This window comes from Leucoraja erinacea, chromosome 18 (genome assembly GCF_028641065.1).
Source record: "Leucoraja erinacea ecotype New England chromosome 18, Leri_hhj_1, whole genome shotgun sequence".
NCBI lineage: Eukaryota > Metazoa > Chordata > Chondrichthyes > Rajiformes > Rajidae > Leucoraja > Leucoraja erinaceus.
In genome coordinates, this window is record NC_073394.1 from 29,765,646 (window position 1) to 29,793,387 (window position 27,742).

The 27,742-nt window shown below is 40.7% G+C and overlaps 1 protein-coding gene across 5 annotated transcripts in view; it reads right to left on the bottom strand.

The window, feature by feature from the left end:
- atg13 (ATG13 autophagy related 13 homolog (S. cerevisiae)) overlaps positions 1 to 27,742 on the bottom strand; it is a 72,038-nt gene that overhangs the window by 24,888 nt on the left and 19,408 nt on the right. For 3 of the 5 annotated variants that reach the window (XM_055649707.1, XM_055649709.1, XM_055649710.1), the window contains 6 exons: positions 26,916 to 26,962; positions 25,801 to 25,941; positions 24,924 to 24,964; positions 22,749 to 22,845; positions 11,418 to 11,516; positions 3,096 to 3,189 (listed from right to left, as the gene is read on the bottom strand). In XM_055649707.1, coding sequence (XP_055505682.1) covers positions 3,096 to 3,189; positions 11,418 to 11,516; positions 22,749 to 22,845; positions 24,924 to 24,964; positions 25,801 to 25,941; positions 26,916 to 26,962 — 519 coding nt within the window. The remainder of the gene's footprint in view (positions 1 to 3,095; positions 3,190 to 11,417; positions 11,517 to 22,748; positions 22,846 to 24,923; positions 24,965 to 25,800; positions 25,942 to 26,915; positions 26,963 to 27,742) is intronic. The other 2 variants (XM_055649708.1, XM_055649711.1) reach the window with 1 other exon arrangement.

Sequence of the window (27,742 nt, forward strand, 5' to 3'; positions counted from 1 at the left end):
ATCTTTAATTGCTATTCCATTATCTATCAGCTTGGCTTTACTTCTCATAATGAACTTACAAATGTTATATTATTCACAAATTGCATCTTTTGATATGTTTTTGCGACGTTCATGAAGTGTTTTTTCATTTCAAAATTAACAGGCATACTCAGATTAAAGTCTGTAATGGAATAATGGCCTGGAATTAGTAGTACAGTGCTTCAAGTTTGCCTTTGTGCAGTATAATTATATATCAACTCATGCACATGAAGAGGGACAATTGTTATCTTATGCATAATTATGGAATTATTTTACACGGATGTAGTAAATTTTAAAAGAAAACGATTACAATCAAGCAGTGATAAGTGTCACAGGAGAGTTTCCTTTTTTTAGAAGACATGTTCATATTGCAACTGTGTGCTAGGATAAAAGGCTCTTCGAGTGATAAAGATCGACTGACTATGCCTGCCTCAGAAACACGTTTGCCTTTATGTCAAAACCTAAATAAGGTTGAAAGTTCGTGTTACAAGATTATAAAATGATCAAATCCCTGCTGAATGTTAGTGCAACAGAGATTATTACCCCCCTTCCCCCCAGCTTTGTATGATTGGCTAACTTGGATATAGTATAATTTAAATTATTTAATAAAAATGGTGAACAGTTGGGCCACAGCATGATTCCTGCACCAATTCTTAAAATCTTGTTTTTATTCCTACTCTATATTTTCTCCTCACTAATCATTCTTCCATCTACGTTGGTATCTCACCTCAATCCCATAGGCATTAATTTTATTCTATAACCACCTTACTGAAAATACTTTCAGAGCCTAAATATCACATCTACTGGGTTGAATTGATTCTTCTAGGTACAAATCATATTCAACAGATTTGTCGAATATGATTTCCCCTTCATAAATCAATGTTATCTTTGCCCCATCCTAGGATTCAGCCACCCTCAGTAAAAAAAAGCATTTACCCTTCTCCTGATGTGAGCTCATTCATTGGGCATTGCACATTTACAAACCATAATTGGTTGATGTATAGACTCACTTGCTGCGTAAAGGTCAAACCTAGCATGGGGACCTTCAGTGTGTCCATCACCGCTGGCCTGGATGTGTGATAATGTGTTTTACTAATAGTAAACACACACTATATACAAACATAGACAAACACAAAAGAGAAGGAAAAAAAGAGAAAAGAAAAATAGAACTTAGAGAGAAAAAAGGGCAGCTTTTCACGCAGCTTTCAAAAAACTCAGCTTTGATAGAAAAGTGACAATATTTGAAAAAGGATAATAAGAAAAATGTTATGAACCCACAATTGAAGCAATTTGGTACTGAATACAACTGCAATTCGACTCCATATTAATTTTTAATGATCAAATCTTCGACTAATTGCTTACCTCAGCTCCAATGATGACAAGGCCGAATTTCCGGCTTTTAAACTTCCAAAATTAACTCTGCTCCTCTTCTCATTAATGATTCGAATGCTCATTGAACTGTGACAAGTGTCAATCTTTCAAAGGATCACATCTCATGTGCGGACCGGAATGGATTTGCCAACACCAAGGGCACTTTGAATTTTATTCTATTCAAGCAGTGGAGTTCAGTGGATAATGATTAGGAGCACGAGCTCCGATTTTTATATTTTTTCTTCTTTCTCTGAAGACTAAAACTGATTCTAGCACCTTCTTCAGCACCAAGGTAAAGATCAAATTATTTTCAGAGCAGGTAATCTTAATATCTTTAAAGACAAAATCCACATTGACCTCAACCTGACTAACCAGTTTCTTTTCCAGAGCTGTCTCATGAAACAATTAGTTATCTTCCCAGTGTTATCTTCATCTTAAATTTCCCGCCCTTCCCAAAAGTTCATGATCTTTCCCAGTCACAAACTCATGCCCTACTATTGGCGACCTGACTCAATGCCCCAAACACCATCCATCCCTATCATCAGCCTCTTTTCTCTCTTCACTGACAGTCACAGGTACCTTACTAATATTAAGGATGGATTCCTGTCCACAAAATTTTGTCCAGCAATCCAGCATTATGTTCCCAGCATCAGCAAGTAGGTCGATTTTGATTTTTCATTTTCTACATTTCCCCATTAATAACAGAACAATTATCATCACCTACTCCTCCTTTCATGCTGACATATCCAATTTCTGCAGGGACCACTCTCCCTGTCACAGGTTGGTTTGCCCATAGCTCCCTAACTATCCTTCCCCCCCACCCTCACTCTCGCCCCATGCACTTTCCCCTATAATCATAGGATATATAACACCTGTCCCTACACCTCCTCCTACACCTCCTCCAAGGACCTAAACAGTCCTTCCAGATCAGACAGAGATTTGCATACACCTCCCCCAACCACGTCTATTGCATTTGGTGCACTCCATGTAGTGTCCTCTGTATTGGTGAGACATTGCACAGACTAGGCAACTGCCAAGCACCTATATCCTCCGTTGATGCAACCTATGTTGATGCAGCTTTTGTCCAATAAATTACAAAAGTTGTGATTCCGTTTGAAATTATCATTGATTACTTCTGGAGTGTGCAATGCAAGTGTGCAATTGAGTGTGCAATTGAGAAACAATTTTTTCGTTTCATCTGTGTTTGTAAGTACTCAGTTAAAATGACATTAAAGTAAATACTGAATACAAATATCTTAATAATGGGCAAAAGATAAATTACTCCAATTAGGTTATATTGCTGATCAGTACAATAGGTTACATCTGTGTTGATTTTAGTTTCTGGCATACATTTTTATATTTGTATGTGGTAGATATTATTGAATCACAAACATGTCTTATACAAATCTTTAATGACATAAGTAGCCAGGTCAGCATAAAGGTCTTCTATTCTTAGTGATGTACTGTTATAATTTTACACAGTATTTTTAGACATTGAAATTTAAAAAGTGAATTATAAGCACTAACCATGGCTCACACACAGTCACATGGGAAGGTTATGTGTCCAATCCATGTGAACTGCTAAAAGAATCCATGAAAGGTCGATTCAAATATTATCTATACTATTCGGTCCTGCCAAATCTGATCTAAAAAGAAGCATTTCTTTAATCAATTACAAGCGGCAAAGGGTGTTTTCTATCCCTTACCTGTGAGGGAGGGGAAGTGGAGAAAGATGTGGTGCACACTTCCTGGGAATCATCAACAGAAGGAAGAGTTCCTGCATCCTCTTCATTTGGTGCCCTGCAGAGGCCATCAACAAATATTTTAATCTATCTTGCGTACTTTTTCCAATCTATTATCAAATCATACGGGATGAAGATAAAGTAATTTAGATTTACACCAGCACTTTATTACAATTTTATTTATAAATGTCATCAGCATCCAATTCCCTCACAATAATAGTACTTTTCTATTGTGGTTCTTACTTCAGTGCTTTGACAAACGATATAATACAAGCTACGTCTTCAGAATTGGACTAATAAATCAGAATTCTATGTTAATGTAACTGGAGCCTATAGCACAGAAATGCATGGTCTTAGCAAATTTTGGGGGACAGCTTGCAATTTTACATTTCATAAAACGCATATTGCTTTGCCGATATCACACCCTACACTATTTAATACGAGTTTTCTCAGTGCTTGGTTTCCCAATGTTTGAAGTAAAAACATTACCTATCAATACCTGAACTTTCAGTTCTTTATGTTTGATAGTTATATCCAAAATGCAATCTTGCCAAACTGAAAGCTTTTCATTCTATATGATTGCATTTCCCAGTACATTAAGCAAAAGCAACATTAAAGAGCACTGTTCCCATTAAATGGTTGTATGGCAAATCAGAGTTTAAAAAGACTAACAATGCCACTTCAAAGAAACGAAGATACAATGAGATGGTCATTTCTAGTTGACAAAACAATCAATTGCTCAAGAGACTATTGCTTTACTCATCTTTTATTAAGGTGCCACATGACCAATCAAGTCCATGCAGGTTCTCAGACCATTCTCATCAGTCTCATTCCCCTGTAAATGTCCTTATAACCTATTCACTCTCACATACCCAGCAGCAGTTTACTGATTCTACTGCTAGCCATCTGCACCAGCAACAATTTACAGTGATTATTTAACCTGCCAGTATGCCTTTGGAATCTCAAATGTCTTAACCTATTGAAGAGAAGCTTGGTGATTAGTATTTTGAAGTTTAATGTGTGGATGCATTTAAAGTAGACCTAAAATAATCCACAAAAGGAGCAGGAAACTCTGCAACATTGTGCAAGCCTTGTTGCACTCTGCCTCTCGCAAGCAATGTGAAGGAAGGGAGCAACATTTTCACTGTACACCAAATATTAAAACACTGCTCCAAAACGTTATTTATATATAAAAGCCCTCTTTAATTTGGATTAGATCCACAGCAATATTTTACCCCAAGAATTCTACATTCATGAAGAATCAATTGGAAAGAATATTTTGAACTAATTTGCTTCTATGCGTCAGAAAAGCTGAACAAGATCACCTGCAGTAAATGCTGACAGTGATTAGAATGCAGGCTCACATTCAAGATTCTCTATTCTGATTCATCATTCTCAAGTACAACGGTGGCACAGAGGCACAGCGATAGAGTTGCTGCTTTACAGTGCCAGACACCTGGGTTCTGTACAGAGTACAGAATGTGTATGTTCTGCCAGTGACCGAGTTGGTTGTAAAAATTGTAAATTGTCCTTAGTGTGTAGGTGGGCTGAAGGGCCTGTTTCGCACTCTATCTCTAAACAAAACTAAACTAAAGTATGTCTAGACTTTGGGAGGGATGGGGTGAGGAGGTTGTTGGAGTCTGGGTGTGTGGTGCCTGAAGTTCTCAACCACTGCAGCTATGTTGTCTGAATGGTGGCCGATTAGGAAAAGGGGAGATGCAACGAGACCTGGGTGTCATGGTACACCAGTCATTGAAAGTAGGCATGAAGGTGCAGCAGGCAGTAAAGAAAGCGAATGGTATGTTAGCATTCATAGCAAAATGATTTGAGTATAAGGGCAGGGAGGTTCTATTGTAGTTGTACAGGGTCTTGGTGAGACCACACCTGGAGTATTGCGTACAGTTTTGGTCTCCTAATCTGAGGAAAGACATTCTTGCCATAGAAGGTTCACCAGACTGATTCCTGGGAAGGCAGGACTTTCATATGAAGAAAGACTGGATAGACTCGGCTTGTACACGACAGAATTTAGAAGATTGAGGGGGGTCACAGTTTAAGGATAAGAGGGAAGTCTTTTAGGACCGAGATGAGAAAATCATTTTTTACACAGAGAGTCGTGAATCTGTGGAATTCTCTGCCACAGAAGGTAGTTGAGGCCAGTTCATTGGCTATATTTAAGAGGGAGTTAGATGTGGCCCTTGTGGCTAAAGGGATCAGGAGGTATGGAGAGAAGGCTAGTATGGGATACTGAGTTGGATGATCAGCCATGATCATATTGAATGTTGGTGCAGGCTCGAAGGGCCGAATGGCCTACTCCTGCACCTATTTTCTATGTTTCTATGTCTGATTTCTCTGACAATTACAAGCTTCAAGAATGCAAAGAAAGGCATGTAGTGCCTCTCACTTAATCAATGCCAGCACTGGCAAACATGGAACTAACTCAGTCTTGGAGGATGATTAAAGTTACCAACCACTAAGTAACACTGGCATTGCACTCAACCTAGAACACTGACTACTTGTATTGGTAGTGCACCTGTCAAGTGGAAAAACATTCAATTGCATCATAGCACGGTAAATGGACAAAAAGTTCTGCCAAGTCAAAGTGATAGATGTTAAAAAGTGGCAAATGTAATTTGAGGGTTTCAAAAACAGGAAGGTGGAGATCATTGGACGAGGTCGATTGAAACATCAGCCATCAATGGGAAGAAAACAAAGTGGGAAATGTATATTAATAAAAGTCCAAGAAATGTAGGCCTTAACATGTGGCTGGCTGAAGAAATTCCAGAAGTAAAGAAAGGCCAAAAGTAGGGTTTTTAAATGTTTGGCATTGTAAACCAAGGCACAGCATGAAATGGCATGATAGATACGTTGAACTTGATGCAGGGGAGAATATAGCAGGCATTCTTCCATGTGGAGGATAGATTCTGTCTGAAAGTAAAACACAGTCAGAGAGTAGGGTGCAACTGGAAATAATTGACAAAGGCACAGAATAGTAAAAAAGCAAAATGTTGCTAATGCTGAATATCTGAAATAAACAAAAATGTTCAGTTGGTCAGTCAGTGTCTGTGGACAGTGAAAACATTAATGTTTCATATTGACTAAATTTTACCTGAAATGAGAATAGTCCGAAATAAATGTATTAAGACTGCGATGAGGATTTGGCAGAAAATAATGTAAAAGAGGATGCAGAGTATCAGAAGAGGCAATAAAGCTGAAAACTCAAGAAATTAATACAGTAAATGTTGTAAAAATTCAGCAGTTTGGGGTGCGCGTTGGAAGAGAAACAACACTAATATTTCAGGTCAAACCTGGTGCTGAAGGGAAACAAAAGGCCAGCCTGAAGAAACTGTAAAAGGAGGTTCTTTCAAAATTACCAAAACATAGTCAAATTCTGGATATCTGAAATAAAATTGACAAAAATGTTGAACAAGGAACAGCAGATGCTGGTTTCACAAAAAGGGCACAAAGTGTTTGAGTAACTCAGTGGGTCAGGCAGCATCTCTGCAGAACACGGATAGGTAACATCTTGAGTACGGACCCTTCTTCAGACTGATTGAAAAGGGATAAGATAGAAAGCTGGGAGAAAGGAGAGGAAGAACAAAGAGGGGCAGGTAATAGGTAAACACGGGCAAGGTTTTTTTTTGGATAGGCAGAAGTTTGGAACAAAGGCCAGAGATTAAAACAGAAAGTGTGAAAAGAAGGATTAGAGTTGAGAATTGTGAAGCCAGAGGAAGGAATGTGGGTGCTGCAGGAGAAATAGGTGCGCGCCCATGGTGGGTCATGGTTGGGGGGTGGAGAAAGAGGCGGGCAGTGTGAGAGGTTATCTAAAATTGGATAATTCAATGTTCAAACCATTGGCCTGTAAATTACCCAAGCGGAATATGAGGTGCTGTGCCTCCAGTTTGCGTGTGATCTCACTCTGGCAATGGAGAAGGCTCAGGCCAGAAAGATCATTAAGGGAATGGGAAGAGGAATAAAGGTGGTTAACAACCAGGAGATCCAGTAAGCCTTGGTAGACTGAGCGCAAGTTCAGTGAAACAGTCAGCGAGTCTATGCTTGGCCTCACAGGTGTATTGGAGGCCATATCGGGAACAACGGATGTAGTAGATAAGGTTAGGAGGTGGTGCAAGTGAACCTGTCTCACCTGGAAGGACTGCTGGGATCCCTATATGGAGGTGAGGAAGGAGGTATAGACATAGGTGTTACATCTCCTGTGGTAACAGGGGAAAGTACATGGGGAGGGGTTGGTTTGGGTGGGAAGGAATGAGGAGCTGCGGAGGGAGTGATCTCTGCAGAAGGCAGAAAGTGTTGGAGAAAGGGCGATGTGACTGATGGTGGGTTCACGCTGGAGGTGACGGAAATGTTGGACAATCTTGTGCTGGATGTTGAGGCTGGCTGGGTGAAAGGTGGGGACCAGGGGAGCTCTATCCTAGTTCTACTGGGGGAAGGTGGAGTGAGAGAGGAATATGGGAGAGTGGAGGAGTTGGTGATTGATCCATCTATGACAGCAGGGGGAAACCATGTTTACTAAAGAGGATATCTCAGATGTCCTAGAAGGGAACACATTTTTAGGAGCAGAACTGAGTAGGGAATAGCGTCTTTGCAAGTGGTACGTGAGAAGAGGCGTCGTCCAGATAACAGTAGGTGATGGTATGTTTGCAGTAAACGTGAAAAATGTTGATTATCTCAAATTGTCAAATCCAGTGTTTCCAGTAAGCTACATTGTACCAAGGGTGAAGATGCTATTCAAGGTAAGAATGGAAAATGCATGGAGGAGACAACTGACCGGACAGGTAGGAGTGCTCATCTTTGCTCGGAGGGTATGTAAGAGTTGGTAATCAAGTAATGAAATGTATGACTACTTTAGAGCATTTCCAATATCAGTGTTTCAGCATCAATGCAGTATGGACTAGCGTTATAAAAAATAGTTAAAGCAAATACATTATGTTAACATGGAACAAGGTTGAGAAACAAAACAAATGTCAGATGAGTAAATAGAATGTTAACTGCAGAGAATGGATTAAATTGAATTACATTAAAGCTTATCGATGTTGACGGTCAAGGCACTAATTTCTACTGGCATGAGGTTTGAAGAAGGGAGATGGCCCGTGTCAAAGTGTGCATTAAATCTTCCTGCAACATGTTAACGATCTAACGTGTTAACTTATTAATTGTTCTCAAAACGTGTAAATTAGGAGCAGGACAATAATTAAGAGTGTGCGGAAGAGGTTGAAATGTCCAAATTAAAAATGTTCTTGCATTGTGTTAAAAATGCTTTAGTGATCTCATGTTCGAGAGTCCCATTCATAGAGAGCTCAGTTTGCAAGATAACAAACAAGGAGAAAATTGTACAAAGAGCCACAGAGACACACAGCACAGAAACAGGGACTTTGGTCCAACATGTCCATGTCACCCATGTCACCCCCCCCCCCCCTCCCTCCAACCCCCCCCCCCCCTCCCCCTCCCCTCCCCTCCCCTCCAACCCCACCCCCCCCCCCCCCCTCGACACCCTCACCAACTAAATGGATTTTTACAATCGATCCTATCTCCTTCATGTCTATCAAAGAATTCCTCAGCCAGCTTCACTGCAAGAAAATAAACCCAGTTTCCGCTGAGTTCAATATCTTGGTGAATCTTACCCCATGTGCTCCAGCTCAGTCTCATCATCCCTATAGTGTGATGAGCAGCACTGCACTCAGTGCTCCAGGTCTCTGCTAACAATGAAGATGTAGCATGATGTTCTTAGGAAATATTGATTCCAAATAAAGTATTGGGAGGCAGAGATGTGGAGACAGGCAAAACACAAGCTGTTTCACAGGTTATTCATGATGGGCAAATACAATAACACTAATTTTAATCTTCCACTTCCTCTTTGGGCTATTCACAACATGACTAAATTGGGGGTACACAAAAATGCTGGAGAAACTCAGCGGGAGCAGCAGCATCTATGGAGCGAAGGAAATAGGCAACGTTGGGCATTTAAATGTGTTGGACATCACTGACTATATGCCTTGCTCAAGCATGATGAGACAGCATTCCATTGCAATTGTCTTTGATATTTTTCACTTGAAAGTACTACATTGGAAGGACTTCCATTTGATTGAAAATGGGGAAATCGAAGTAAATCAGTACTGAAAAATAGGAGATCCTGAATTCTGACAAAGGGCCAATTTTTAGGCGACTACAGGCGACTAGGCTGTCGCTACATGGTCACCAGGTATGTCGCCTGTATGGTCGTGAGTAGTCTCCTCAGTCGCCCAGAGTTGTAGCGTCTTTCTGGTCGCCGCTGGATTTTCAACATGTTGAAAAATTTTCGGAGACAGTCGGCGACAGTGGGTTTGACACCAATGAGCATTGCTTGACTTCTGCTGACGTAGGTGCTGTCGCAGTAGTCGCCAGGTTGACATAGGTTGTCGCCAGGTTAATGTAGATTGTTGCCAGTTGACGTAGGTTGTTGCTGGTGCTGACTTCGGTTTGTTTTTGTTGTTAAAGTAAAATTATTCTATTTCAAATTTTATGTTGAAGGGGAGTCCAGTCGCCGGTTTATCGGTGACCTGCTATGACTATGACAGTCGCCTAAAAATAGCCTAAGTGGGACAGGCAGGCCCTTTAAACGGTGATTTTGTTTCCCTTCCCACAGATATGTGTGTCCTGCTATTTTTGACGTGTTTTTATTTTAGAAAGAGCATCTGTTGTCCTCCCACCGCCCCCACCCCTCAACCTACCCCCAAGCTATCCAACACAGGTTTGATGCCTACCACCCGTGTGATAAAATACATGGTAAGAAATTGGTTTACTGCCTTTTAGGAACATTAAAACAGGTCTATGATACAATACATGGCGAGAACATAGTTTACTAGCTTTTAGAAACATTAAAACAGCTTTTGGGCCATTCTAATGCTGTTTGTTGAAATACTATAAAAATTAAGATCTTGCATTGTCACAGAACAGCACAATTTGGTTCCCATCTCAATCTAGACAACAGCAGTCTTCTCTGTTAAACTAGTGAAAGTTAATGCAGCTGTCATAATTTGTTCTCTCGGGCAACCTGCACTTGGTTCATAAGGGATATAACAGTTCTGTAAGGAAGCAACTCATACAGTTCCTGGGAAAAATTGTTACTAAATGAATAGACGCTGTAATCAGGAGTGGGTGGTGGGGTTGGGTTAGAAGAAAGTGAGCAAGGGGATGTTCCAATTAGGATCAGATAGACTTGACTCACAGACATTACTCACAGATTGCACGTTCTCAGTGGAAGGATGCAACAGAGAGGATTTTTACAAGGATTTCGATAAATGACTGCTTCTTTGGAAAGCCTGTAAGGCAGCCAGATGCCTTTGGCAATTGAACCCTGTCAGCTGAAAGAAAGCAGATACATCTTCAGTCTTTTAAAATAGTTTGGATGCAGCTGTGAGCAGTAAATGGTGCAATGTAGCAGAAATCAGTAGCAGGAGCCTGGAATGAACCTGAGGCTAAGTAGTTGAGAATGACTGTGATCACCATGGGTAAAGCAATCTGGGCTCGTTCACATGGCTTGGCTGTATCTGAGGTGGGAAGAAGTCACAAAGCACATTAAGGACAAAGAGGATAGCATTATCCCTTTAAACATCACAATTTCAAGAGAAAGGGGACTGGTAAAACCTGGTTGTTCTATGAGGGAATAAGAAATGCCACTTTTTAGACATGTCAAATTGAAAGTTTTCCGAGTTGTGATTATTGATATTATTAGGGGGGTGGGGGAGAGGTTATTCAATAGCTCTTGCTAGTCTACTATTTTTGGGTGCATTTATACACCATGCTCTGGATATTACACTATTAAAATGGTGGTGTATTTGAACACAGTTTAGAAATTTGCACATAACTATAGTACAACTACTTATTCAAAAGGGAAAAACACGTAGAAAACATGAGAAACGAAAATAAGAACATGAAAGATGAAATGAAATTGACAAGAAAATAAAGGGTTAATAATCTTTATTCTGCTTTTCAAAAGCGTTTGGATTTTAAGTTGGGAAATTAGAATTTCCCACAATGTTACACCAGTGTCAAATATAGCATTGGTGTGAAATAGAATAACACACCCATTGCAAATCTGGATCACACCATTTAGGAGTACTTCCCAAGTCAATCAGTGACAACTTATCTTCAAGACATTAAACTAGAACTAAGCTACAATGTTATTGTCCAGAATGGACGACTGGCAACTTCAATAAACTGCCTAAACCTTGACTCTATAGTACAGCTGTCAATGTGCACTTTATACTTAATGACTATATATTACTGTCCCACCTGTAGTTACAAGGGTGCAGTGGTGATGATCCACTATAGGGACGATCTACAAAGTGGTCTATGATAATTCCCATGATTGGCTGGGTCCGCTCCAGCTGCCTGTGAAATAATTCAAAGTAAAAATTACAACTTAAAAGAGTTCCTAGAAAAAAAGATAACCATTATGTTCCCTGCTTAACTGATCACATTAAGCAGTGGGACATAGTGATAGTCCACTTGTCAAAACTGATACCTGGTAATAATATCAAAATGATAGCATGTATAGAATAACCAAAGCTATTCTGTTCAGCAAGGTGAAAAATCACACTGATAATGAAAGGTGCAAGTGCAGTGGAAAAGGCGCCACACTTTTTCCCCCTCAGTTGTATTTTGGACAAAAGATACATTTATGGGTTTTAATTTTAGAGCTATTTCCTTCCAGAATGTCTTACTTCTCATATTTAAAACTATAGGACAACCAAGGTAGAAGGGGATTCAAGGAAAATGTGGAAAGTAATTGCATTCCAAATTTGATTTGCCCAAGCTCACTGAATTATAACAAGACACAAAGCACAACACAGTTGATCTGACAACCTTCGGCCTCTGGGTTATTGGTGGAAAGGAAAATGAAAAAAAGAAATGGCGGCCACGGTGGCGTAGCTGTAGAGTTGCTACCTTTGCAGCGCCGGAGACCCGTGTTCGATCCTGACCACGGGTGCTGTTTGTACGTTCTCCCTGTGAGTTTTCTCCGAGATCTTCGTTTTCCTCCCACACTCCAAAGACGTACAGGTATGTAGGTTAATTATCTTAGTATATATGTAAAATGTCCCTAGTGTGTAAGATAGTGTTAATTGTGGGGATCGCTGGTCGGTGTTGACTTGGTGGGCCGAAATGCCTGTTTCCGCGCTGTATCTCTGAACTAAAGAATCATCCTTCATGTATTATGAAATGGCAAAAATGGAAATACTATTTTCCAAACATCTTCTCATTCACAAGATCAGATTGCAGCCTTGAATTTACTACTAATTTATAATCTGTACTGTGATAAAACTCCATTTCTAAAACAGAAGGAAGTGAGATATTTTGACTCATTAGTTCCATGTCTGATTACCCAAGAGAAATTGAAAACTATATATATTATCCCCCTCTCCTACATAGCTCGTTATGTCTCTGCTCAAAATATTTTTCTTTATATGCAGTTTCCCTTTAAGTAGACATTGAGACAGGAAGAAGTTGGGGCAAAATATTCCAGACTTCAATAATATCATATAAATAGATTTCTGATTTGTACGTTTACTTTATTGATTTATGACTCCTTTTCATTGATTCCCCAATCAGCAAAAATTGTTGTTCTCTACTTAATGCTTCAAAAGTTAATCTACTACTGTCCTTACATTACTAATCAGTGTTTTAAGTTTAATTTAATACCAGTGGGAAATATCAGTATTCTTGGTTAAGTTACAATTTCTGTTAAGTTATGGCGAATAGCTCGTGATTGATAATTCTTTCATCATTTAACACATTGAAGACATGCCAACTCTAATTGAGCCATATTTAAAAACCACTGAAATTAATTCAAAAGATTGCTGCAGTTTCTTACGTAAATCCAACCGATTAAAAGACTGCTGACTTAAGGCAAATTAATATTTAAATTTTATATCTGGTCCTTGGGCTAGAGGAAGAATTTTCTTTTTTTGCTAGCGTGCTGTCAATGTTCTCCTGTGTAAAACAGTGCAAATCTACTCTCTAAAATGAATGATCAGAAATAGAACATTTGAAAAGTTGCCATTCCTTTTCCTTTGCTTCAATGTTTTCTATCTCCGTAGAGTTTACATGCAGTTTACATTTACATCAAGGCCAACAGCAAAGGAAAAAATCTATAAATTCACCCTCTCATCTATTTTACTTAAATTACTGTACATTATTCAATTATCATGCTTCATAGTCAGTATTCTTTGCTCCCGGACAACATTTCATAAGCTAATTGAATGTCAGGTACATTGAAGCATGAACAAGAATGTGGAATTAATCTCTGATGTGGGCAAGAGAAACAAAACACTGGGCAGCAACGGAAAGAAATAAGTCTATGTTAATCTGTTAAAATTTGGTCTTTGGTGGTGACCCAGTATATTCCTGCAATGTTAAATTCTGCTGGCTATTATAATGTCAAATTATAATTCCCACAGTAATTCAAAACTTATAGGTTCTTACTTAAATTGCAATAGGTGCAGAAATTACAGACTGCGCAATGTCAGGCCCCTGTTGCAATGGGCTGCATCAACCTACCCATCCACTGAGCTTTAACGAAATCCCCCACGCTCAAGGTCTCTTTTATAAACTACTGCAAATCATAGTAAATATGTATAAACCTTCAATTTTGATTCTCTTGTCCCAAACTATCCCAAATATTTTAAAAGTCTAGAATTTAAGTATGGACTTCTTTATTAAATTAAGGAGCCACAAAACATTTCATACTGTTACTCAATGGTGCAAGCACCAAAACTGCTTTACTACGAACATAAAGCAATGGACAGAGGTTGTGAGATTTATCAATTCTTACAATTGCCACAAACAAATTACCAAAAATAGTTCTCATTCAATTTTGACTGGGCAGCTGATCTGGCACGACCAATGAGAGACGATGCTCCTTCTCAGGTTGTAGTAAAGGGCTCAATTTGGTATCTTTGAGCAAAACCCTCACTATTCCTTGTTCTTGCCTTCATTCTTGAGTACAGAAATTGATGCATACTTCCAAATATATAGAGAACAATAAACTGGAGACTGTTGGGGGAATCCAGAACCAGGGGCCACAGTTTAAGAATAAAGGGTAAACCATTTAGAACAGAGACAAGGAAACACTTTTTCACACAGAAAGTTGTGAGTCTGTGGAATTCTCTGCCTCAGAGGGCAGTGGAGGCCGGTTCTCTGGATACTTTCAAGTGAGAGCTAGATAGGGCTCTTAAAGATAGCAGAGTCAGGGGATATGGGGAGAAGGCAGGAGCGGGGTACTAACTGGGGATGATCAGCCATGATCACATTGAATGGCGGTGCTGGCTCAAAGGGCCTACCCCTACACCTATTGTCTATGGTCTAAACCTAATTTATTTTCTTCAGGATTTTACTTACTTATGTCTTACCAATATTAAAATAAATACAAATGGCAATCATGACTTGACTCAAAATGATTTTTAATCCATATTCCATAAAAACAAAATAATTGGAGTTATCATAATGCTAATGATGCTCACCTCAAAGGCAACTCGCATGCAAAATAGTGTGCAGGGAACAGCATTACTCACAATTGGTTTCTCATTCTGTTCTGTATGTTCTGGCTTCTCTTTGTCCCTTTGTTCAATGTGAAGTATTTCAAGATCATTTTGGTTGCACACATCACAAGTCAAACGACTCTTGCAGTCTTTGCTCAGGTGTCCTATTTTCAAACATCCAAAACAGACTCCCTTCTCCTTTAAGAAGTCTATCCTTTCTCTGTGCCCCTTCTTCCTGATCTGTGGACACCGCCCCAATGTGTGACCACTTTTATTGCATTAACAAACAAGAACCTTGAGAATTAGTGGTGGATACATTTATTTTAATTCCATTTGTTGTCAGATTTTCTTGCACTGCTATTTCTACAGGTATTACAGCTGTTGCAAAACTGCTTCCTCTTGATCCTGATCTTTCTCTTGCTTTAGCAAAGGTAGATCTTTTGACAGTTGCTATTGGCCTAGCATCCTGGATGTTTCTGAAAAGTGGATCGCGTTATGTCCACACCTTTCCTGTAGCTGACATGCCGTATCTCTCCCCCCCCTATTTTTGGTAATTTATCCTTCTAAAACTGCCTTACAAGCTCAGAGACAAGTGGAGAGATACGGCATGTCAGCTACAGGAAAGGCGTGGACATAGAGCAAGATTTTCTGACCTGGTAGACTTCATAGAGAGACGTGAAGATACTGTCAGATCCACTTTTCAGAAATATCCAGGATGCTAGGCCAATAGCAACTGTCAAAAGATCTACCTTTGCTAAAGCAAGAGAAAGGTCAGGACCAAGAGGAAGCAGTTTTGCAACAGCTGTGATACCTGTAGAAATAACAGTGCAAGAAAATCTGATAACAAATAGAATGAAAATAAATGTATCCACCACTAATTCTCAAGGTTCTTGTTTGTTAATGCAATAATAGTGGTCACGCATTGGGGCGGTGTCCACAGATCAGGAAGAAGGGGCACAGAGAAAGGATAGACTTCTTAAAGGAGAAAGGAGTCTGTTTTGGATGTTTGAAAATAGGACACATGAGCAAAGACTGCAAGAGTCGTTTGACTTGTGATGTGTGCAACTAAAATGATCTTGAAATACTTCACATTGAACAAAAGGACAAAGAGAAGTCAGAACATACAGAACAGAATGAGAAACCAATTGTGAGTAATGCTGTTCCCTCACCTCATATGTGTGGGCGTATTTGGGCCGGTGATGAAACCTGCATTTTCTCCATTGTACCAGTACAGGTAAAGAGCCACAAGGGGGACACGGTGTTGCAAACATACGCATTTTTGGATCATGGACGTTCAACTGCCCCTTGCACAGAAAGCTTGATGAGACGGCTGAACATTACAGGACAAAAGACCAGTATTCTCATGCGTACCTTGATCTTGATCATCATATCTACGGTTTGGAAATATCTAGTCTGGACAAAGACAATTATATTCAACCATCTGATGTGTTTCACACATAAGACCATGCCTGTTTCCCAGCTAAGCATTCCCAGACAGGAAGAATCTGATACAGTGGCCTTACTTGAAGGATATCATGATTCCTGAAATAGACTCTGGCATCGAAACAAATGCTTCAAAGGTATTGGAACCTTGGGAGCTGGTCAACAGCCAAGGGGATGGACCATGCGCTGTGAGGACCCTACTGCGGTGGGTCATCTATGGACCCCTGAGAAGAGACGACAACAACAACAGGGATGAAAATGGCTGCCCTGCAGCTGCTGTCAATCGAATATCCATTGTAAACCCAGAGGAGCTACTGGTCAAACAACACAATCACGACTTCAGTGAAAGAACCAGCAAGGAAACAGAGGAAATGTCCAGAGAAGAAGTAAAATTCTTGGATATTATGAATCGCTCAGCAAAGATGACTGATGGACACTATTCAATAGACTTACCTTTCAAACAAGAAAATGTCAACATGCCAAGTAACCGTTGCATTGCAGAGCAGTTCACCCAGAGCCTGGAATGCAAGTTTGGCAAGAATAAGAATTTCATGATGAATATACATCTTTCCTCACAGAAATGATTGACAATGGTTATGCTGAAATGGTACCAGTGGACCAGCTGAATCAAAGTGATGGAGAGCTCTGGTACATCCCTCATCATGGGGTGTATCACTCAAGGAAAGGAACCTTAAGGGTGGTCTTTGATTGTGGCGCAGTCTTCAAAGGAACATCATTTAACTACTGCAGGGTCCAGACCTTGCCAATTCACTCATTGGAGTTCTCATCAGATTCAGACAAGAACTGGTTGCTTTGATGGCTGATATCAAAGCAATGTTTCATCAGGTCAAGGTATCAGAAAAGCATATTGACTATCTGCAATTCCTTTGGTGCCCGAGGGTGATGTGCAGCAAGATCTTGTAGAATGCCGGATGAAGGTACATCTTTTTGAAGCAGTGTCATCACCAAGTTGTGCAAACTTCGTATTAAGGAAGACTGCTGAAGAGAACATAGCTCATTTTCCAGCAGAGGTGACAAACACAGTAAAGAACAACTTCTATGTAAATGATTGTTTAATATCCATGCCTTTGGAACAGGAAGCAGTTCAAATGGCAAGAGACCCGACTTTCCTCTGCCAAACGGGAGGATTCATGCTGTCAAAGTGGATCAGCAACAGCCATGCTGTATTGACATCCATTCCACAAGAAAACAGGACCAAGGAGACCTGAGAGTTGGACTTGGACAAAGACAATCTGCCAATGGAAAGAGCACTGGGATTGCACTGGTGCGTTGAAACAGATGTGTTCAAGTTCAGAATTGCTGCACAGGAACGACCATACATAAGACGGGGCATCTTGTTCGTGGTTGGCTCTATATACGACCCTTTAGGATTTCTAGCACCATTTACCCTGCCAGCCAAGCAGATTATGCAGGAGCTCCGTAAGAAAAGACTCAGATGGGATTAAAACATACCCCAAACCTTCTCTCAGCATTGGACAGGATGGTTAGCAGTTCTCAACAAGATGGACCCGTGCGTGAAGCCCACAAGCTTTGGTCAAATCAGATATACACAGCTGCACCACTTATCGGATGCCAGTAAAAGTGGCTACGGTACTGTTTCATATCTAAGACTGCAAGATGATAACAAAGAAGTGCATGTTGCATTCATAATGGGAAAATCCAGAGTGGCACCATTAAAACAAATGACGATTCCCAGATTGGAGCTTACAGCTGTAGTCCTAGCTGTCAGAGTTGACACAATGCTGCGAAAAGAATTACAGCTTCAACTGGACAAATCCATATTCTGGGCTGATAGCACAACAGTGCTCAAGTACATCAATAACGAAACTAAATGCTTCCAAACATTTGTAGCAAATAGGATCTCTTTTGTAAGGGATGCTACTGATGCATCTCAATGGAGATATGTTGGCACCAAGGAAAATCCTGCAGATGAAGCCTCTAGAGGACTAACAGCAGCCGCTTTTTAAGCTGCAAAACATAAGAAGAGAAGATTGAAGTATCACTGAAAAGAAGATTAAATGCCAACACATAGTTCATACCTTTTTTTTTTAAATGTGTAAAGTTTTTATAGCTCCTTTTAATGTGATTAGGTTGGCTGCTCACTTGTGGAATGGTTTAGCAAGCTCAAAGAGATTGTAGGAGACATTTATGTTTATGTTTATGCTATTGTTGGCATATTATATTATTTTGTCTAGATATATATTGCAGTATTATTTTGGACACTTGGGGGTGGTGATTAGATGCACAGGGTGGTGTATATATAAGGGCACAGGGAACAGGAAGTGGCAGTCACAGGGAGGGAGAGCATACAGTTCCTACCAGACCAAGGACACAGCAGCCAGCTACAACTTGCATGCAGAATAAGGAAAACCTGGTACGTTTATCTCTTTGTTTGTACAACTACTTCAATAAACAACCAAACTGGAAATAATGACTGGAAGATCTGTTCTATTGGGTCTGCGTTAGTTCACTCCTACTGTACCTGTGTAGTAATGGCAACTGGAAAAGAGGACGCTGGAAAAGTCAGAAATTTGCCATTACAGAGATACTAGACTAAGTGGGACCCGTTGGATCCCTGCCACACAGGAGTCTTGGTCCCCCAACAAAATATTCCACCACACCCATAGCCCCCAATTGCACAGGCGCAGCTCATTTTTCCTTATCCCTAACACTCTCTCCCCCTCCTCTTCTTTCCCCTCTCCTCCTCCCCTTCCCCAATCCCTACCTCACCTTTCTCGCCATCTCCCTACCCGCATTCACTCCCTCCATAACTCCTCCCCCCCTCCCTCTATCCCCTCTCCTCCCCACGCTCCCTCCCCAGGATCTCGAGGTTGCCGCTCCTCTCCATTCTTGCATGCCCCGGAGAAGCATCAGCACGGATCCTTGGCTTGGCCCGGAAGCACCAGCAGCTACGGCTGCGCCGGCGGGGGGTGGAGAGCTCGGAGAAAAGACGGGGGAAGAGCCTTGGCGGAGGTATCACGGGGAAGAGGGCCAGGAGCCAGTGAGGGGGACCAGAGGAGAAGGGGCTGGAGCTGCGGGACGTTGTGATGGTGGTGCGTTTGGGACTCACAGCGGGCGCTGGATGCTCTCCTCCACCAGGATCAGATTCTCCGCTTTCTATTTGGCTGCATCTCTTGCGCTGTTTCCAGTCCCTCCAAAAATTGTGTCCGGTTGGAGACTTCCGCCGGCCACCCACAGTGCCCTTCAGCTCCAGTAAAGACGCAATGGCGCAGGTAGGGGCGGACCATCCCGCGGAGTGATAGAAGAGACCAATCCACGCAGCGCTGACTGGCAGGAGAGATCGTTCTGCGCACACGCGGTTTTTAAGATTTTTAAAACTCGCTAACTTTTACAATATACCACCGATCGGAATTAAACTTGTTGCACTCGCAGCACAGGAAAAGGCGAGTGAGCTGGTGAAAAATCATAGCGCTATCGCGTACCATTTTTGCGCAAATAGAAAACCCGCACAAACCAGAAGAGTACAAGATCAGAGTTTTAGTTATGTATAGATTTGCTCTCTTACTGTTCATATTTTATTATGTTCTTGCCTCCTGATTCTTCCGTGAAAATAAATCATCCGTGTGTAAATTGCATTTGGAAATTCACTAGTGTATGTCCCTTTCTGTGTTTAGTATTTTCCTCACTGATTACTACAATTCCAAATGTGTAAAGTGCAAACTTTGAAATTCCGACTCGTTAAAGAATCAGTTTAACACATTTGGGAACTGTGGCTGTGCTCAGGGTGCTTTCTGTATTTGAACTAAAGTATGATTAGACTAAGGTGTGATTAGAAAAGTTAGTAAAGCAAGCGATTCTACTGATGACAGCTCCTTGCCCTATTCCATATATTTTAATTATTTTTTAAACACCTCACTTAATTGTAAAATTTATTAAGTTTACGTTCTGCATTCACCTTAATTGAATCATCTCCTTTTGTTCATGATGACAACACCGGAGTTATTTAATCAGTATGCCACCATTTTGAATCACAGCAAGATCATTTCTAAATCTCACTTCCAGCAATAGCGCTCTTCTTAGCCAGTCAGATCAGTATTTAATCCCATTATTCGATATAAACGTGTTTAGTGCCCTAGATCTATTGCTATATACAAATAGAACAACCATTTGCTAGTTCTCTTCTTGAAATAACCCCAACAATGAACTGAGTGTAAAATTTATTCTGCAATTGTATAGGGCTCCGGTGAGACCACATCTGGAGTATTGTGTACAGTTTTGGTCTCCTAATTTGAGGAAGGACATCCTTGTGATTGAGGCAGTGCAGCGTAGGTTCACGAGATTGATCCCTGGGATGGCGGGACTGTCATATGAGGAAGGATTGAAAAGGCGAGGCTTGTATTCACTGGAGTTTAGAAGGATGAGGGGGTAATCTTATAGAAACTTATAAAAGGACTGGACAAGCTAGATGCAGGAAAAATGTTCCCAATGTTGGGCGAGTCCAGAACCAGGGGCCAGTCTTAGAATAAAGGGGAGGTCATTTAAGACTGAGGTGAGAAAAAACTTTTTCACCCATAGAGTCGTGAAGTTATGGAATTCCCTGCCACAGAGGGCAGTGGAGGCCAAATCACTGAATGGATTTAAGAGAGAGTTAGATAGAGCTCTTGAGGCTAGTGGAGTCAAGGGATATGGGGAGAAGGCAGGCACGGGTTATTGATAGGGGGCGATCAGCCACAATCACAATGAATGGCGGTGGTGGCTCGAAGGGCCGAATGGTCCCCTCCTGCACCGTTTTCTATGTTTCTATGTTTCAAAGCATCATGGTTATGCAACTCTGTATTTGCTTTCTAAGAAGTGTTTCACAATCTATCCAATTTAATAATCGAGGGAGTACAGAAATATTCTGTGTTTTAAATGCAGATATACGAGTGTGGCAACTGAGTATTTTCCATTACCTATTTTTCTCCTGTAAGGTAAGTTCCTTGTTTTCTTCACTGATTTCCCTTCCCAACTCCACCTATGACTACACCATTTTCTACTGACTTCCTCCCCATCCTGTTCACCTTATTTGCAGCAAACCTCCTCTTCCCCTCCCCACCCCATCCCCTCCCCTCAACAAACCTGCTCAAATCACCTCACTGCCATTTTCTCCCCAATTAATTAGTAATCTTCCACTAATACTGCACTTGTTCATCTGTCAACTATTTGTCAAATAGTACGTATTGACCCACTGTATGGCTTGCACATAAATAAATGATCCAGAACTGTGATTGCAAATAGATTTCATGCACACTGAAGGTTCATGATCCTGCACCAAACTGAAACAGAAGTTGAAGAAGAGTCCAAGATCGTCTTCACTATTAAATGTGAACACTTCTCACACGACCTGTTTTGTAAATACAAGACACTAAAGTATGTTAAAAATCATAGATTTATCGTGCAATACACTTGAGCAATCAGGCAGATCACACAAATTAATGTTCATTTTTTTCTGCAAAATGGCTATGAGATTTGCACTGGCAAGATTTTGATGATGATGGGGATTTAATTGATGTAAGTGGGTGATGTGGTAAAGTCAAAATAAGCAATGGCCATGACACTAATTTGAATCCCCTTGATAAGCAATAAAACTGTAGCTTCATCCTCACCATCTGACAAAACTGTTGTGGTTTCCAATGCCACTGTGTGTCATTGACACTTGGAAACATATAAAAACAATTAAAACAGGAAGAGAAAATTAAAGTGACATTTTTGATAAAACATTTGAACTAAATGCACTTAATGTGAATCTTAGATTATTTAAAATACATTATAATAAAAATCTAACAGCTCATTCTTACCTTCTTTTCATGCAATCTCCAATCAAAGGAATAGGCTTATGGATGCTGCTCAACACCCAACAGCAGATTCTCAGAGTTAATGCTGACCTAATTTTAGTTCCCCTTTCTTACAACTTAAGGTGACATATAGTAACATTTTGAGGTAGAGTTCCACCAGGAGCAAACAGTGGTGCAGATTTTTTTTTTACCCTAGTCACTGCTCATTCGGGCAAGCAGCATCAAATTATTCAACATTAGATGGGGTGACAATGGATAACAAAGTGCTTCTTCAGTAGCAACAACCATGAATGGTTGTGTTCACAAGCACTCATAAGCACTCAGCATTGCACCACCTTATTTCATTGGGAAAGTTAAATGGTCATTCTTAAAAGCATTTCAATTTCACTACATAACCCTAATAGGTTTCATTGCAATTTAAACATAAACATCGGATGTAATCATCTAACCCCTTATCAATATTCCAAAAAGATTAAGAATTGCAAAACCATATTCAAATTGATTTATGTGTAGGAAGGAACTGCAGATGCTGGTTTAAACCGAAGATAGACACAAAAAGCTGGAGTAACTCAGCGGATCAGGCAGCATCCCAGGAGAAAAGGAATAGGAAATGTTTCAGTCAAGACCCTTCTTCAGACCGAGAGTCAGGGGAAAAGAAAACGAGAGATATAGATGGTGATGTAGAGATATAGAACAAATGAATGAAAGATATGCAAAAAAGTAATGATGATAAAGGAAATAGGCCATTGTTGGCTGTGTGCTAGGTAAGATTTATCCTAACTTTTCTTATGCCAGCTCCATCAGTACAAGATAGTATTAGACTTTACCTGCTAGACATGAAAGCCAGGTTAGTTCTGTAAGCACAAGACAGGGTAATAGTGCCAACGGGAGTTCCAACCATTCCAACCCGTACAGTCTGAAAACCTACAAGAAAGAGAGGGAGAGAGACATCAGTGATATAATTCACTGAGATAAGTGGAACTAAATTTCTTACATAGAGTACAACGTGCAGTCACTATGACACGTGCGTTTCAGTTTTTGCTTCGGAACATCAAGGGAATCAGGAGTTTTGAAGATAATACTGGAATATGTTACTGAGATTAAAGATTAGCCATAATCTCAATGAATGGTGGAGCCACGTTCAAAGGGCTAGATCAGGGGTGGGGAACCTGCGGCCTTCTAGGCCATTAAGTGCGGTCTTTTGAATGAATCCAAATTTTGTAGAACAAATCCTTTTATTTTTATTTAGAAGTTTTTGTTCGTCTTTTATTAATTTTTATTTTAATCTTAAAATGAATGTATTTCAAATACCAAAGAGTAAAAGAAGATTCAATGAAATAATCCTCCCCGACTGATGGCCACAATTAAAACATTAGTAAGTCATGAGGGCTATTTTAACACCTGTTATGCTCATGATTTAGTTCTAATGCGACTCTAGAAAGCAGTCACAACAAAGTAATTAAAAGGTTAGTTAACTTTAGAATTAACAAACATTTTAATTTTCTTGAAGTTAGTACATAGTCAAAGGACAAAGGACATTGTCAAATACACCAATTGGTGCAGTGAAATTTGACATGCAGCACACAAATAAGATAAACACACTATAGAATTTAACATAAAACATAAAAAACATCCCCCACAGCGAAATCAACGTTTCCCACGGTGAGGGAAGGCAACAAAGTTCAGTCCTCTTCCTCTTGTTCACCCGTGGTCGGGGTCTATTAAGTCCTCCGCAGTCGCTGCAAAGGCAGCCCGATGTTTCAAGCTCTCTCGCCGGGATGATGGAGATCCGGCGTCGGAACGGAAGAACACTGTCAGCGGCCTGGAGTTCCGGATCGGCCTCTTCCTACCGGAGACCGCGGCTCCCGAAGTCCACAGGCCGAGCTGGGCGGAGATACAATGCTAGCGATCCTCGGCGAAAGATCCCAGGATCTGCGATGTTAGAGTCCGCCCGCTGCTGGAAGCTCCGCAAACAGCTCCACGGTGTTAAAGTCGGCAGGCCCCCAGAGCTCCAACATGGCGATCCCGGTAAGGCATCGCTCGCTCCGCGATTCAGTGCTGCGTCGCTGCTGAAGCTGCAGCTCTGGCCGGTCTCCGGTCTCCGGCAGGAAAGGCCACGCCAATCCAGATGGTAGACCACGAGGAGGGGGCGAAGATGCGGCTTGGAGGAAAGATGCATCCTCGACCAGGTAGTGACTGAGAAAAAACAGTTTCCCCCGTAACCCCCCCCCACATAAAAAGACTAAAAGACCTCCAAAAACAAACCTTTAGACAGACTAAAAATAACAAAAAGGATGAAAGGACAGATAGCTGCTGGCGAGGCTGCCACACTCGATGGCGCCACGACTCGGACAGTTAGATTTTTACAAAATAATGTACATTTTGAAGTAAATCTAATTGAAGTTTCTTGGAAGCGGCCTTATTAAATTACAGCTAACTTAATGCGTCATTCCAACATGAAAATGTTCCCCACCCCTGGGCTAGGTAATCCCTACTTGTGAGAAAGGAACTGCAGCTGCTGGTTAATATCTAAGATAGACACAAAAAACTTGAGTAACTCAGCGGGACAGGCAGTATCTCTAGAGAAAAAGAATGGGTGACGTTTTGGGTCGAAACCCTTCTTCAGACCCAGTCTGAAGGGTGTCGACCCAAAACATCACCTAGTCACTACTTGATCCTATTTCTTAAGAAAGCACAGATGAATTCAGGCTTCTGTGGTTTCATGCACAATTGCAATGATGCCAAGGTGGTTAAAGAACTATTGGCCTGCTTTGGTGGATTGTACTGGACAAAGTCCCACAGAATGAGTATTCATGGAAAAGACTGGATACAATCTGAGCATATTTCTTCAAGTGACTGAGAAATCTGCACCAAATTTAACCTTAGGCTGCCTTATTATCATGACGTTAAGGATTCTTCATGTTCTAAAATATGTTTTGCAATTCCCAATTAGGCATAAATAGCAAGATCGAGAAGAATGGATACAAAATTTACAAACAAACCTTCACCCAGGCCATTCAGCTGTACTTCTCCAAAATATATCCTGCAAAATTGAAAACAAAACAAAATCTCAAATATTCAAGTAAAATATAATTAATGACCATACCTTAAACTAATTGGATAAGTTCGGAAAATTTGAATCATTTGTAATGATTTCAAATCCAAAGCATACCATAACAGATTTTGTGCAAATTTAAATTGAGGGAAATAATTGCCATAAATTCAGTAGATTAACACAAACAAAATTAAAATAAATAAATTTTAGGGAAAATTATTCAAAAAAAGTTTGGAGATGGCAGTAGGTGGCAGAATAATACTAAAGCTTGTTTTTATAATGTGTAGGAAGGAACTGCAGATGCCCTTTTAAACCGAAGATAGACACAAATGCTGAAGAAAATCAGCAGGACAGGCAGCATCTCTGGAGAGAAGGAATGGGTGACGTTTTGGGTCGAGACCCTTCTTTAGGTTTTATAATAATCCATTAAAGACCGGTTTAAATCCTCTCACATGAGAAAATCTGGGTTTGGTTTAAAAAGATTGGAGATACTTGCAATGGTAAAATGACTATTAAGCAGTTGGATTGTTGTAAATATCCATTGATTCATTAACTTCGTTTTTTTTTTTAATCGCTATCTTAGTTTAGGTGCAATTTCAATGTCACATGGAATTTGCTTTCATCTAAAGTGGCTTAGCAAATCATCCATTTATTATGATGAGTTTCAAATGAGTCTTACTACCTCATGGGGATGGATTATTATAAGTAAATCATATATCCATACATTTAGCACAGTCATTTCACCCTTTGAGTGAAAATGTCAAACAGTTTGAAGAAAATAACAAAATTAGAACACTAGAAGTAGCTGGGAAATGGCCCTTTACCTGTACAAGATTACATAGTCATGTCCTTGTTTTCTGGATAGTTTGTATGCAGGTGTCACTCTTGTGATTGCAAGGAGTGATTTCAACAGCAATGACAATCTGTTGTAGACAGTGTAGGAAACCTTAATTTCTTTATCACACCTGAGTAAAACAAAAGATCATCATTGTTGGAGAAACAAGTTACCTCAAAACAGACTCCGCATTTCTATTTCATTTGACATTAGGGATAAAGTACCGTATTTCCCATTGTCGAAGACGCTATTTTTTACCCTAAAATAAGGCCCGAAAATTTACCTGCGTCTTGGAGGCTGAAGGTTAGGTTGTTAGCCAAGAAAGGTAGACTTGGAGTGGAGTTGGCCAAGCAATGTCATTCGTGTAGTGACTGCTCTGCGGAATCTGCCACGCCTTCGACCCTAGAACTGTGGGAAGCGGCTGTAAAATGACAGCACTGTTGGGGGTGGGGAGGGGGGGAGGGGGGGGGAAGGGGTAGAATTCCTTTCACAGAATGTGGGAGTCTAGCCCGGGTCAACACAGCCTGGGCTGCGCAAAGTAGCAAACTTGGCTGGGCCGCCAGGGGTAAAGTTGCGAGGAGCATTGAGAAGGAGGGGGTCAGGGATCATGCCAGCAACTCACTCACTCACTGCTGTCGCGGAGCTCTGGACACGGAGCCACCGCATTGAGGCCGGGGAGGGGAGTAGCTCGGGTGTTCCACTATCCAGCCGCCGGGACCGGATAGTGGAACCAGCCGCCACCTCCTTGAAGGAGTTTCACATCTTCCTTTCTACTGAGTAAATCAACCCCTTGATCCTGTCCCACCAATCTTTTTTCAAAATTTAGCAACTCAAAATGGGGGTGCGTCTTCGACGCAGGTGCGTCTTTGACTCCGGGAAATACGGTAGTTGAAAATAGTGTTATTTGAAACAGCAACAATCTTCCCATCAGGATTTTAATCAAGTACCCACCATACATGCTAATGCAAGACAACTCTTTACCACTGCAATATTTTGAAGCTCCAGGATGATTTAGGAAAGCAAAGCTTGTTCTCAAATCCCCTTTGATTTACCAAGATAAGATGGTTTTGCTTTCAATTTTTAATTCTCAAAGAATGAACTTACTTTTCACTCATTTCCAAACACCATGTTTCCAACTCCATAGAATCTCCCTGGAATAAAAAGAAAGGGGAAGTGACACGTTTTCAAACAATTTGGAGTTTTAACAGACATTAACATATATGGCTAACATTTCTGAGCAGAAGTGGCAGGGACTCATTTTACATACCAACATCCTTCATTATATGTACTAGATTGTAAGTACACTAATCTTACTTTAACTATTACTGACTGGTAATTACTGTCTCACTTTGTCATTTTTCTTTTTTGCTTCAGTATAATGATGACTTGCAACAGCATGGTTCAAAATAAGTAATCAAAATATGACAAGATGAAAAAAAATAAAATGTTGTTGTATTCAATTCAACTTTATTGTCATTGCACAAATACGAGTACAGGTACAACAAAATGCAGTTTAGTGTCTGGTCATAGTGCAAGATAGTAGAAATAAAAATACTGGTTAACAATGTGTGGACTGTGGATGAATTAAACTAGTTCATTGGCAAATAAATGTATACAAATGGGAGAGTCTAAAGATAGCTAGCGACAGGACTGTGAGTTCAGCAGTGTAATGGTGTTATTGAAAAAGTTGTTCCTCAGCCTGCTTGTGCGAGACCTGAGGCTCCTGATGGGAGGAGGGCAAATAGTCCATGGTTAGGGTGAGAGGGGTCCTTGATGATTTTCCCGGCCCGTCTCAGACACCGTTTGCGGTGGAGGGCATCCATGGCAGGGAGCGGGGCACCGATGATGTGCTGAGCGGTTTTCACCACCCGTTGCAGTGCCTTCCTGTCAGCTGTGGTGCAGCTGCTGTACCATACCGTGAAGCAGGTGGT